General features: G+C 38.9%; 1 protein-coding gene across 4 annotated transcripts in view; it reads right to left on the bottom strand.

Annotated features, from left to right (window-relative positions):
* Positions 1-13,261, bottom strand: part of LOC124256630 — a 125,023-nt gene that overhangs the window by 21,634 nt on the left and 90,128 nt on the right. For 2 of the 4 annotated variants that reach the window (XM_046690604.1, XM_046690607.1), the window contains exons 42-54: positions 11,892-11,909; positions 8,942-9,020; positions 7,714-7,846; positions 7,512-7,558; positions 6,190-6,313; positions 5,660-5,763; positions 4,556-4,658; positions 3,902-4,052; positions 3,434-3,503; positions 2,977-3,043; positions 2,632-2,717; positions 1,820-1,946; positions 694-735 (exon numbers count right to left, since the gene is read on the bottom strand). In XM_046690604.1, the coding sequence (XP_046546560.1) occupies positions 694-735; positions 1,820-1,946; positions 2,632-2,717; positions 2,977-3,043; positions 3,434-3,503; positions 3,902-4,052; positions 4,556-4,658; positions 5,660-5,763; positions 6,190-6,313; positions 7,512-7,558; positions 7,714-7,846; positions 8,942-9,020; positions 11,892-11,909 (1,151 nt within the window). The remainder of the gene's footprint in view (positions 1-693; positions 736-1,819; positions 1,947-2,631; positions 2,718-2,976; positions 3,044-3,433; positions 3,504-3,901; positions 4,053-4,555; positions 4,659-5,659; positions 5,764-6,189; positions 6,314-7,511; positions 7,559-7,713; positions 7,847-8,941; positions 9,021-11,891; positions 11,910-13,261) is intronic. The other 2 variants (XM_046690605.1, XM_046690606.1) reach the window with 2 other exon arrangements.

Here is a 13,261-nt window from a genome sequence, read left to right as displayed (position 1 = left end):
AATTAATCGGAACACCATTAGTGTTCACAATATTTACTTCACCCCCAGCTAATGGCAGACACTGAAAACCCGCAGCAACATGGAAAACTAACTTAAGTGAGCGACAAGACAAGACAAGACAAGACAAGACACGACAAGACACGACAAGACAAGACAAGACACGACACGACACGACACGACACGACACGACACGACACGACACGACAAGACAAGACAAGACAAGACAAGACTGGAAAAACTTCCATAGTCGTGCTACGTCACATGTCACTGTTGTGACAGCAAATTCCTCATTGAGACACAAAACATATTATATCACAGCTGTATACAGAAAAGGGACAAATTCAGGTTCTCTTTTTTCCCCCAAATTGGAATATGTTCTGTTTAAATATTTCTATTCTGTATTTGCACAAAATGTATTGCACATACATTATTATTATACTGAATATTATAGCTATCCCAAGTATTTTTTATTTTGTAATCTATGTCTGTACATATGATTATTTAAATAGGCCAACATGCAAAGACAGAAAAAGAAGTATTATACTACAAATATTCAAATCAGCTGTTTCAAGCAGACAGGCTTTATTGGGATTTCATAATGCTCCATTGACCAATCACAACTGAGTAATTTCTTAGTTCGTTGTGCAATTATTATCACATATTCAGTAAATACATATCAAGAGGACAACTGACCTGTCGTGATACCAGACAGTGGAATATGAAAATGAAGAAGCCCTGAAATTAAATCAAACATCAATTTTAATGAAATGTAAAATGTAAAAACATGTGTGTTAGCTATATCTAAATAAAGAAATCGTTTAATAAGCTTGTATCCGTAGGCGGCTCCACACAGGGGGTGCAGGCGTGCGCACCCCCAACCCCCTTGTCCTGAAAGTTTATTAAATGACCATTGAAACTCAGGTGAAAATGAAATGTGCACCCCCACTTTTGTCTATAGTGACTGTGCACCCCCCCCACCCCCAACCCCTTCTCAAAAAGCTGTATCCGCCCCTGATATCTAAATGTAAAACATCATGATCAATAACAACATCATCGACATGAATGGAGACTCGGAATGGAATCATTCAAAAACTAGATTTAGCGAGTCAATGTTATTCACAGTAGCAGTATTGAGTTACATCACAATGACATATACAAATGCAGTAACAGTCAAATAATCATATCATGATGAGTGAGTGAGTGAGTTTAGTCTTAAGCTGTTTCTAGCAATATTCCAGCAATATCACAGCAGAGGACACCAGAAATGGCTTTTACACATCGCAACAAACATGTCAGGAATCAAACTGGGTCTTCAGCACGATGAGCAAAAGCTTTAACCACTACACTACCCCACTGCCTCCATATGATGATGAGCAATGATTCATGTCATTGATGTACAGTTACACAGAATTAAGTCATGCAGGGCGACCACCCAATCGTCATCAGTATTATGACAAACATGGGATATGTCAGACCTACTCTTCCCCACAATTAATATAGACGGCCATCATCCCGAGGGACCCGTGAAGGTCCGGGTTAGAATGAACCTTCTGTAATCCATGCTTGTCATACGAGGCGACTAACGGGATTGGGTGGTCAGGCTCAATGGCTTGGTTGACACGTGTCATCGGTTCCCAATTGCTCAGATCAATGCTCATACTGTTGATCACTGGATTGTCTGGTCCAGACTCGATTATTTACAGACTGCCGCCATATAGCTGGAATATTGCTGAGTGCGGCGTAAAACTAAACTCACTCACACACTCATCCTGAGGGTCTTCACTTTGGTCAGTGGCCATCAATAGTCAACAAGCCTCACCTGTAAGGAGTTAAACACAGCAAACAGATACTGGAAGACCGTGAGGTCCTCATTCACGGAGAACACCCCAAACACCCAGGTGACTCCCATCAACGGCAGCAGGACACACAGAGCCTTCAGGCCAGCTCTGAAACAGGGACACCGTGCTTTGTAACTAATGACGATGGTGGTCCTCAGTACCTAGAGTCTTCAACACGTACCCTGATCAGATTACAGTCTCTGCCCACATCAAACAAACAGTCCAGGTGTAGGCAGGTGAATCCTTCATTTTTAGGTATGTCATTGATTTTAAGACTTTAATAGATAATCAGTCATACTTAAAATGTTATGTAATACAACACTCTACCTAACCCAGTCACTCATATTCAAAACAAAGATTAACACAGTGAAACAAAATGTGCATCCATCCTTTTCCCCAACGTTATATAAACTCACGGGCGAAAGAAACGTCACCTCGCTTTTTTTAACATGTCACAAAACAACACACTCAGATTTTGAAATTTAACAATCATATGTGGAAAATTAATAGATTTACAACATTCTGAATGATGAACGTGTGAACTACAGATATGAATAATCACTTAGTGTAAACGATTAAAAAATGGTGACGTTTTTTTCGCCCGTGAGTTTATCTGTGCCTGTGCCACTGTCAGCCAGGTCATAATGTGGAAGAAATATACTTTAACAATTTTATCATATATTTACAATTTTCAACCATTCCATAAATTATCAGATTAAGTTTGATTTAATCATATAACAAGGCATCATGTTGATCTATGTCATGGGTTTGGGCCATTCAGCTGTGGTCTTACCTCCCCTTTTCTATGGCTGATTTGGTCATCATGGCTGTTGTACTGAACATTGTCTTCAGGACGATGAACACAATGATCAGGTTGGCCTGAAAAAATCATTTCCTAAATAATAACATTCTAATAAAATCTGCAACATCTGATAAAATTTCAAAAGTTTATTTCTCAAGTCAAAGTTAAGTTTAATTCTGTCTTATCATGATAAATCAAATAAACAAAATGTGGCCTGAATAGGGAAACATCCAATAATCTTATTTCACACATAAATGATCTATAATTCAATAGATGACAAGAAATAAGAGCCCTGAATACAGTTATGTTACAATTACTGTACATGTGACAACTCACCAGGATGACAGCAAGCGCTGGCGCTACGAAAGCCCACAATAAACCACTCTCCAGAGACAGCCAACAGCTACAAGAAGAATTAGGATTATCGCAAAACATCTCATAATTCATATGAAACATTTGAATGTATTAATCACCAGTCCTCAGATACTTCAGTTATATCACACATCAGCTCAAAGTGGAGGAAAGACCAACTGACGCAGGTCTCAGATGTGTAAAGATGGTGAAATCTGTGAGCCAGGGGAAGGTAATCCCAGACCAAGGATCCTCAATGGAGCATATATGGGATTAAAACCTATGATCAGCAGATACTTGCAGATCCAAGGGAGACAACTGTATGTAGCAAGTGCAAGCAGCTTCTTCCAGATACAAAAGAAGTTCAAACTGAGTTAGTTCATGACTAATACATATGCCCAGTGTTTCATCAACAGGAATAAGTGGATGACAGTATACTTACAACTGCTCACTGCCGTACCCCTTCAACTGGGTGACTCCTAGGGAGATACCGACCACAACAACCGGGGCACCTGCACAACCAACATGACATTAACATGTATGCCTCTCTTCTGTCATAAAATCTCACAATACAATAGATTATGTTTTCTCATTGTTTCTATTTCTACATTTTTCACTTCCAGTTCAAGTTTTCAAAAATATATAGAGCTTTAAAAATGTAGATACATAATATACTACTCTCAAAAATTTAAAAAGAGCCAGAAGTTTTTAACAGGTCTATATTTAATCTGCCAATGCTCATATAAAAAAATGTGTGTTCAAGTACTGGTCAATCTGTCACTTTCTCTTTGCATAAATTCTTTTTCAGGAATTACGTAGCCGTGTGTCTTTGTAAAAGTAAAATGTAACAGAAAAGAATAAAACAAAAATAGGTTGTTTGTATGTACTTTGGAGTAGCAAAACTACTGACCCCAACTCAACAGCAGCAGCCAACGCAGCCTGGACTTGGTGTTGAAGACGTAGATGACGCTGACGAGGACCTCCACCCCCTCCGCCAACATCAGGAAGAACACGACCAGGAAGAAGAAGTGGAGCAGCGCGGAGATGGCAGTGCACACAGCCTGCAGCAGAAACAAACATCATCTTGTTATAGCTGTGTGAGTGGAAGGGAGGGCATGTTATCTTCTTTATAAACACATTGTGTCTTCACTGATCTCAGTGTTCCATGCATGAACTTGTAATCGTTGTTTTGTCTTTCACACCCAGTAGATTCTGTTCAAGTGTGTAATCAAGAGTACTGGTGTTGATGTTTTACGTTTAAAGGGTTTTGTGGTGGTGTGTGGTCCTGTGTGTAAAGCCCAGGTCACAAATCAGTTGAAGTTAAGCAACGTTGGGCGCAGAGAGTCCTTGGATGGGTGACCGTGTTTGACAGCTTGGCTCCTGAGAGTAACTTTCTAGGACTTCTGTCCTGCCCCACAATGATGCACATGTGATACATGTGGTCCCATCTTAGGCAAGTGAGTTTGTTCAAGATTGTCTGTGTTCACCCAGCAGAAAATGGGTACCCGGTGAGATAAGTCATGTGACTATTAACCTTCTAGCACCTCACAGGCAGTAATGTTACCTGGTTCTCCGTCTGTGTGACCCCGCCCAGGAAGATGCTGTAGGCGATGATGAGAGCGAAACACAGATTGATGAGAATGATGGCACGGTCGGACTTCACGTACCTGGATACAAAGAAGACAAAATTCATATCTTGTAACGAGGATAAGATACCATCATTATGTAATTTTTAGAAGACAAACATGGGCCGTTTCCGCAAAGCAATCTGGGGATCAAGACAGCGGCCTCCTGCCCTTTTTGGAGCATCCGATTCATTTGGACATTCAACATGTGATCAGAAAGTTTTGTGCAAACATATGATATATGATATATAACACTGCCCATTTCAAACACTTGTGTGTCAGAAAATGCACAATTCCTTCACTAAACTCTTGTAAGCTTACATGAGTAACACCACAGTTGTAAGCATTGTTAAAGTGTAAAGTGTAAACCTATAGGTTTGGGAATATTAAGTGAAAATGTGTGCGGAATTTGCTTTTGAAGTGCATGAAAAAGCAACTGAGTTGAATTAAAATTAATTACTTGGAACAAATTGTAAAGTGAATGAACAAGATTAATGAAATGTTAAATACATATACTGTCGGTTGTAATATGTTTGCAAAGTAATGTCATTATGCAGAATCTACAAGACAGCAAGGGTGAGGAGTGAACACCACATCATCATGTACATAGACTGTATCTACAACCTGGGAACTTTGTAAAGTCACCATTAGGCCAGACCAATTTTATTTCTTGTTTTACAGATTTTTGTCCTCAGAAAACCTAAAGGCAGGAGGGAATTTTATTTTTTAAACAAAAATCACCAGTCAAAGTAATATTCCTTTTAAATACTAAAAGTATTTTACTTTTGGCAATTTATGAAGTGTATATGGGGCAAATACAATCATATGGGGCAAAAATGTTCATGTAAGTTTACATTTTTGGCCAATAAAAACATTAGAATTTTATTTTTTGAGCAGGGAAAATTAATTATTATTTTTTTCTTATTCTTGAAAAAGATCCGTAAAACAAGAAATGAAATTGGCCTGACCTTACTTAGTGTTCTTAACATGGATGTTTATACATGCTGGTTGTGAAACATGTGGATGATGTAGAGTGGTCTCACCTCCACAGGAAACAGTAGATGCAGATGGTGAGGACGAGGAAGAAGATGGAGATGCCACAGCCAACAGCCGAAATGATACTCAGGACCTTAGCATCTTGTTCCGACTGAAGGTACATATACATATACAGTAAACTATAGTTATTATACAAGGACCACTAAATATAGTTTGTCATAACCATTTCTCTCTCTGCAAATATATAGAAATTGGGTCCGACCCATGAAACAGTTTGCTATAGCCATTGTTCTAAGTGATTTTGTTAAAAATGTAGCTTAACCTATACCAGATTTGAAATTCAAGGTTAACAGGAACAGATTTTTCTTGGATGGACACATTTCTAATCTTGTTCATATTTTTTAGATTCCACACATTTCTTATATAGATAGAAAAATAACCTGATAACAAATAAAGGCAATATGTGTTTATAAAAATTATATAAATAAGTTATCAAAACCTAATAAATCAATACTGTTTTCCTGAAATTTGTGTTAACCTTGTGTCATAATGACCAGAAAGCAGTACCAGTACTTACAATACGCCCCGGGCTCATGAGTATAGCGAAGTTGGTGAGGTGGTCGCAGTCACAGACGGTCATATTCTCTGTATTGTTGACCACTCTACAGCCCTCAGATGACCACTGGCCATCCTGTTCATAGCTAAAGGAATGAGAGAATCAATGTGAACACCACTAACATAAACTCTAGGCGATCAACACCAGGATGTAGCTTCACAGGTTGTGCACATTTAGGGAATAGAACCAAGGTCTCTGTGATGAGCCCAGCTATCCCAAGAATATCAAACTGTGTCAGCTTGAGGAGGCTATGGGGAGGAAATACTGAAGTGATACAGGGTTCACCATTTACAACTTCTGTGAAACCAAGATCTATAGGTGATGATGGGTTTTGAAGCCCAGTCTAAGTAAACTTAAGCTCAGTATTATTCGTTACACTGCTATACTGAGTCTAACAAAACCTAGTAGAAGGTTGCGTAAGCTAACCTTTTGGACTGACCAATCAGAACACAGCTTACCAAATCTCGAAAATAACATTCGCACATACCGATTCACCTTTACCTACAAAAATCGAATGATTCCGAATGCTATTTTCCGCACGATTGCTTCCGAGGGATACATGCAATGAGTAAACAGTCGCTGAAAATAGTTTTTGTCAATATTCAAGAATGTCATCTTGCGAAAATATAAGCAAATAGTAACCATGTCATTAGAAACCCATAAACGTATATACTGCAGGTCATATATCTGTGTTTTATGCGGATTTTCGTTTGTTGATAGATCAGTGTCAGCGACCAGGGAAGAGAAAATCCAAAAACCTTTTTGTAAGTCCCGCCGAACCCTAACAAGTATCGTCGTTGTCTGATTGGTTAAATCTGTTCGGCCGCCTCGCGTTTGATTGAACGGTCATAGGTCGCTCAAAGGTTAGCTGATGCAACCTTCTTCTAATTTTGTTAGACTCAGTATAGTAGTGTAACGAATAATACTGAGCCTGAGTTTACTTAGACTGTTTTGAACCCCAAACCAAAAAAGGAGTTGTGATGGCTGTGACCAGACAATTCTTTCCTTGAAACGGATAATTTATGTGTTAGGCCATTATGGCCGCTTTGTTTGTCCAGGGAGGGAAATCCGTGGTTGATAGCATGGGGAATTAATCAATTGTGTTGGATCCACAATCAGCGAACAGGTATTGATTGTCACCACATTGCTGAGTTTGCACTTCTCATGAGAAGAGTATATGAACCAGAAAAACTGAAAAACTGTAAATGCTTGAGGCAATGGATTAACAATTAGCTGCAGAAGGGTAAGTCTGTAAGTCTGTTATTTAGCATAAGTTGACTCACGGAGCGGAGTAGTTGAGGAAGCCACACACTGGTTCTGAGAAGTTGCCCTGAAAATATGGAAAAATAAGTTCAATAAATGTTCTAGATTCATTTCACAGCCTGTAATGATCAAATGACCATGATTAGATACACCTGACAATTCTAAACATGTAGTGTCAGCTGAGTCTATTTGTATTTTCTTATTAACAGAAGAACAACTTACATTGAGATGTTCAAATGACAGGGTTACAGAGGGGTTCATTTTGGTGGTCACGGTTGGAATCAGGGAGAATGACAGTATCCTGGAATTGATTTTCTTCTCAAATGACACACTGTCTGGATCTTGACTTGTGCTTCTGGAACAAGACAAATATTACATTTCACTGTAGACGTACAAAACTGTTTTGAAAAGTTATTCAGTCTAAGTAAACTTAGGCTCAGTATTATTCGTTACACTGCTATACTGAGTCTAACAAAACCTTGTGGAAGGTCGCGTCAGCTGACCTTTTCAATGGACCAATCAGAACACAGCTTACCAAATCGCGAAAGTTGACATTCGCAAATACCTTTTGAACTTTTACCTCGAAAAGGTTTTGTACCCGAACGATTCCGAATGCTATTTTCCGCACGATCACTTCTGAGTAATGCACATGGAACACGCCACGAGAGTGAGTAAACAGTTGCTGAGAATAGCGTTTTGTCAGTATTCAAGGATGTCAGCTTGGGGAAATATTGGCTAATGATAGCCATGTCAACAGACACCCAAAAGCGTATATTCTGCAGGTCATATATATCTGTGTTTTATGCGAGTTTTCATTTGTTATGAGATCAGTGATGGCGACCGGGGCAGAGAAAATCCATTTTGTAAGTCCCGCCAAACCCTAAATCAGTTCAGCCGTGTCGCGTTTGATTGGACGGTCTTAGGTCGCTCAAAGGTTACCTGACGCGACCTTCCACAAGGTCTTGTTATACTCCGTATAGCAGTGTAACGAAAAATACTGAGTCTAAGATTACTAAGACTGAAAAGTTATTTAAACTTTGACAATTATGAAATTTGTTAGTTCAAGCATGTTATAAGACTAACTGTACTGAGCTTAACACTGCTTAAAATCTGCAGTGATAATATGCAATGGCAGTACATCAATGATTCAGATGACACAGACCAGTTGTGTCACCCATAAGCACAGCAATGGGCACCAACAAGCCAAAAATATCATCAGTAAATCATCAGGGTTAAACCCAAGAGGATAATAGCAAATGGGACATAACTCTACAGAAAGGGTTGCAGACCACAAGACAATTCTTCTTAATTGTTGAATGGAAAATATCTATATATCTGTCCAGTCCCAAGTTCTGACTTATCAGTGATACATCAATGTATTGGCAGATCATCAGGAGGTGTTGGTCAGGAGCACAAACTATGTGTACATGAATCTGTACAACATTCTTACCCATCTGCCGATGTCCTCCTGTTAACTAGTTCTTCAATGTCCTTATATAGCACTCCACTGTACCCCATCAGGTTGTTGGCTGAAAGTGAGGAAACACACAAGATACAACCTAACATACAAGAAGCCATGTCCCAGGGGAATACAAACAACAGGAAATAGTTTCTGAATCACTGTCATGAGCAGCCATGTCCCAGGAGAATACAAACAACAGGAAATACCTTCTGAATCACTGTCATGAGCAGCCATGTCCCAGGGGAATACAAACAACAAGAAATAGTTTCTGAATCACTGTCATGAGCAAGCATTGTCTTTTGGAGGGGTTGAGCAGGAAGACAAAATTAGTCCAAAAATGAAAATTTAACACGTAATCTAGCACTTTATGTAAAGCATGCTGTTATCCTTAGAAGCAATCTCTTATCCGAACTGTAATTTGTTTTGTGAATTATCTGTACCATGTGCTGTATATCATGTATTGCTTGTATATGGGCTGGAGGCCTTAAGTACAATCAATATCTTTGACTTTGACAAAATTATGACTAAGTTTGTCAAAGTCAACTTTCAGTTCTGCTTTCAAACTGAATGCTTTCTTATTAGGAGTTCAATACCAAAAGTGTGTCAATAACTTTTTAAGCAAGTGTCAGTGAGTGAATCGTGTGGGATTAGGGTCATCTCGTGTGGTAGGCGTCAGACAAACCTGGAGTTGACAAGATGAACAACATTCGACATCAGGTATGCTGACAGAATCGGCCTTACTGGAATTTAAAGACTGGGGTCATGGAAGGTTTTTCAGGCATTATTTTTCCCAGTCTCCAGTAACAAAGTCATCTTAATGATAACCCACCGGTACTTGTACAGTTGTTGTGCTGGTTAAGAACTGTATGGATTGTCTGGGACTGTTGCCTAAATTTGTACTTGTTTCCAAAGAATTCAGGTCACTTTAAGAGCTTTTGTAAATTGTTGTTATTGTTCAGGGTTAGCAAAAATGCAAAGTAAATGTCCAAATAAGAACAATGAAATCTGTTTACTTAAAAGTTGATTCAGTCATAAGTGATCGCAACATGATTTCTGCTCCTTATGTAAGCACCTTGAGTGAACCTGTGGGTTAAACAAATTACCTGTCATTTATTAATGAGTGAGTGAATACTTTTTTTATGCAGCAGTTCCCAATATTCCAGATTTAAGACAGTGGACCTATATCTGGACCATTTTTTGGAATCTTTAAGATTTGCTTTCCACATTATCAGGATATGGTAACCTGAAATAAAACTGTCAAGACACCTGACGACTGGATCCAGTAATTGCCTCACATGACATGCATTACTAAGATTACTGGAGACATATTCTAACATGGAATTCGATATCGAAAACAGAATTCACTCCTGTTCTTGATATGTTTTAAATGATTCATTCTTGCAACAAAAATAACTTGCATGTTATGATGATTATTTTCTCTCAGATGGTAGATGTTTTTAAAAGGTTGTAATTACAAAACTTCAACACAAGGCAGTCATGGTTAACACAACATATTTCTTCAAGTAATCTGAATTTGTAATTTATTTTAGATTAAGCATGACAATGTGTGTATATTACCCAGAATAAGTTCAAAGATATTGATCTTTCATATTATTTTAGAGTTATTCTGTCATGGCACTATGCATAACTATAATTATCAGAATCAGGTTTCTTTGCCTCCATTTGAACACTATACATATATACTTACAAACCATTTTGGATTTGATATATACATTTATATATATACAGTGGAATCTGTCAAAACCGGCACTCGTCGGGACTAAAGAAATAATCCGGTTTAGACAGCGTGCTGGATTGTACAGATGACACGGTTACCTCCGACTAGAAGTGAACAAGTTTTGTCACTCTCATACATTGTTCTATCACAATCAAACATGTCAACTCACCAGTTACATGTACAAGTATACCCACGCTTGCCGGCAACCATGTAGTTTCAAGGTTTAATTGGTGACAATACACATCCAGCCGAATCCTCACCACACGCCGAATTAGACAGCGCTGATTACAGTACCCATATCCGGGTGGCTCATTTCACGCCGGGGTCCGGAATTGACAGCTGCCAGATTGCAGAGCTTTTAAATGATGATAATTGCACTAGCCACGGACGGGACTGAGATTTTATGCTGGTGTTGACAACTTGCCGGATTGAACAACTGCCAGTTTTGACAGCTTTCACTGTATATCTTATCCAAAATGTTATGACAAAGAAACCAAAGCCTAGACAATCATGTACAAAAAAAACTGTTCAAGGTATAAACATTGTCACCGCATTAATATTTTTCTGTGATAAAGGCATGCTGTGATGATAATAGTGTTTGTTAGGCCAAAGCTTTTGTTTCTTGCTTAAGTAAACCTGTTTCTATCACACATGATCCAACGGCTTCCATAGCCATCAAAATATAGGCTAAATGATAGACATGAGGGCTCAAATCAGAGAAGCATGGAGATGCTTTAGAGAGAGTTAGCTGATTTTGTACTGAGAATGACAAAGGTTTGGTGGGAACAAGAAACAAAAGAACAGTTTTCTGGCCAAAGTTACGGTGTTCATTAAACATGAGTGCATAAGACAACACATGAGTTCGTGAGCGTTGTTTATACCACAGTAACAAATATTCCAGCTGAACTGCAGCTACCTTTAAGTAATCAAGTGCTGCCCTGGCAAACTTGTGGATGACAGCATGAGCAATTTTCAGTATGACAAACAAACAACCAGGTCAAATGATGTCATTAACCGATCTTCATCTTGATCATCTTTTATGACAAGCACAGGTTACTCCAGGGAGCATCCTCCCCCCAGGGCCAACAGTGGCTATCATCATGCATGATGTGTAAATACAACACAGGTTAATGTCAGGTTCATGCAGTGAGATAAAATATGCTTTGTGCAACAACATCGAATCTTTATGCTCCTACTTACTGACTACTTCCGGTTGTCCTGAAAATTGTATGGATAAACATTGAAGTCTCCACATGTTTGACTAAAGTGTTTACTGGGGTAATGAACTTGTGAAAAAAGTATGATAAGTTCCAGTACACAAAACTCTATCAGCAGCAGAATGAAATAGTAACATGAAATAGTAACCTGAAATGAATGAACTTGTTCTCCAGATCCATCCAGACATCACAAGTAGGGTTCAATGTTAGCAGATGATGACAAGCATTTAAACAGTCCACTCACCATTTTATCAACAACCAAACACTTGTGTTTTCAATTCAAACCAGACAGTCAGAGAACAGCACACAACAAGGGCAATGAAGGCCATGTACAACCTTCAATACAGACAGTCAGGTTAGACCATGATGACCACATACAACCTTCAATACAGTCAGGTTAGACCATGATGACCACATACAACCTTCAATACAGACAGTCAGGTTAGACCATGATGACCACATACAACCTTCAATACAGACAGTCAGGTTAGATCATGATGACCACATACAACCTTCAATACAGACAGTCAGGTTAGATCATGATGACCACATACAACCTTCAATACAAACAGTCAGGTTAGACCATGATGACCACATACAACCTTCAATACAGACAGTCAGGGAAAGCCATGATGACCACATACAACCTTCAATACAGACAGTCAGGGTTACATACAACCTTCAATGACAGTCAGGTTAGATCATGATGACCACATACAACCTTCAATACAGACAGTCAGGTTAGACCATGATGACCACATACAACCTTCAATACAGACAGTTAGGGTTAGATCATGATGACCACATACAACCTTCAATACAGACAGTTAGGTTAGATCATGATGACCACATACAACCTTCAATACAGACAGTCAGGTTAGACCATGATGACCACATACAACCTTCAATACAGACAGTCAGGTTAGACCATGATGACCACATACAACCTTCAATACAGACAGTCAGGTTAGATCATGATGACCACATACAACCTTCAATACAGACAGTCAGGTTAGACCATGATGACCACATACAACCTTCAATACAGACAGTAAGGTTAGATCATGATGACCACATACAACCTTCAATACAGACAGTCAGGTTAGACCATGATGACCACATACAACCTTCAATACAGACAGTCAGGTTAGACCATGATGACCACATACAACCTTCAATACAGACAGTTAGGGTTAGATCATGATGACCACATACAACCTTCAATACAGACAGTCAGGTTAGACCATGATGACCACATACAACCTTCAATACAGACAGTCAGGTTAGACCATGATGACCACATACAACCTTCAATACAGACAGTTAGGTTAGATCATGATGACCACATACACC

Source organism: Haliotis rubra, unplaced genomic scaffold (genome assembly GCF_003918875.1).
Source record: "Haliotis rubra isolate DU_JTF1 unplaced genomic scaffold, ASM391887v1 Scf632, whole genome shotgun sequence".
In the NCBI taxonomy this organism is placed as follows: domain Eukaryota; kingdom Metazoa; phylum Mollusca; class Gastropoda; order Lepetellida; family Haliotidae; genus Haliotis; species Haliotis rubra.
The sequence above is the reverse complement of the archived record's forward strand: the minus strand, read 5'-3'. Positions and strand labels throughout refer to the sequence as shown.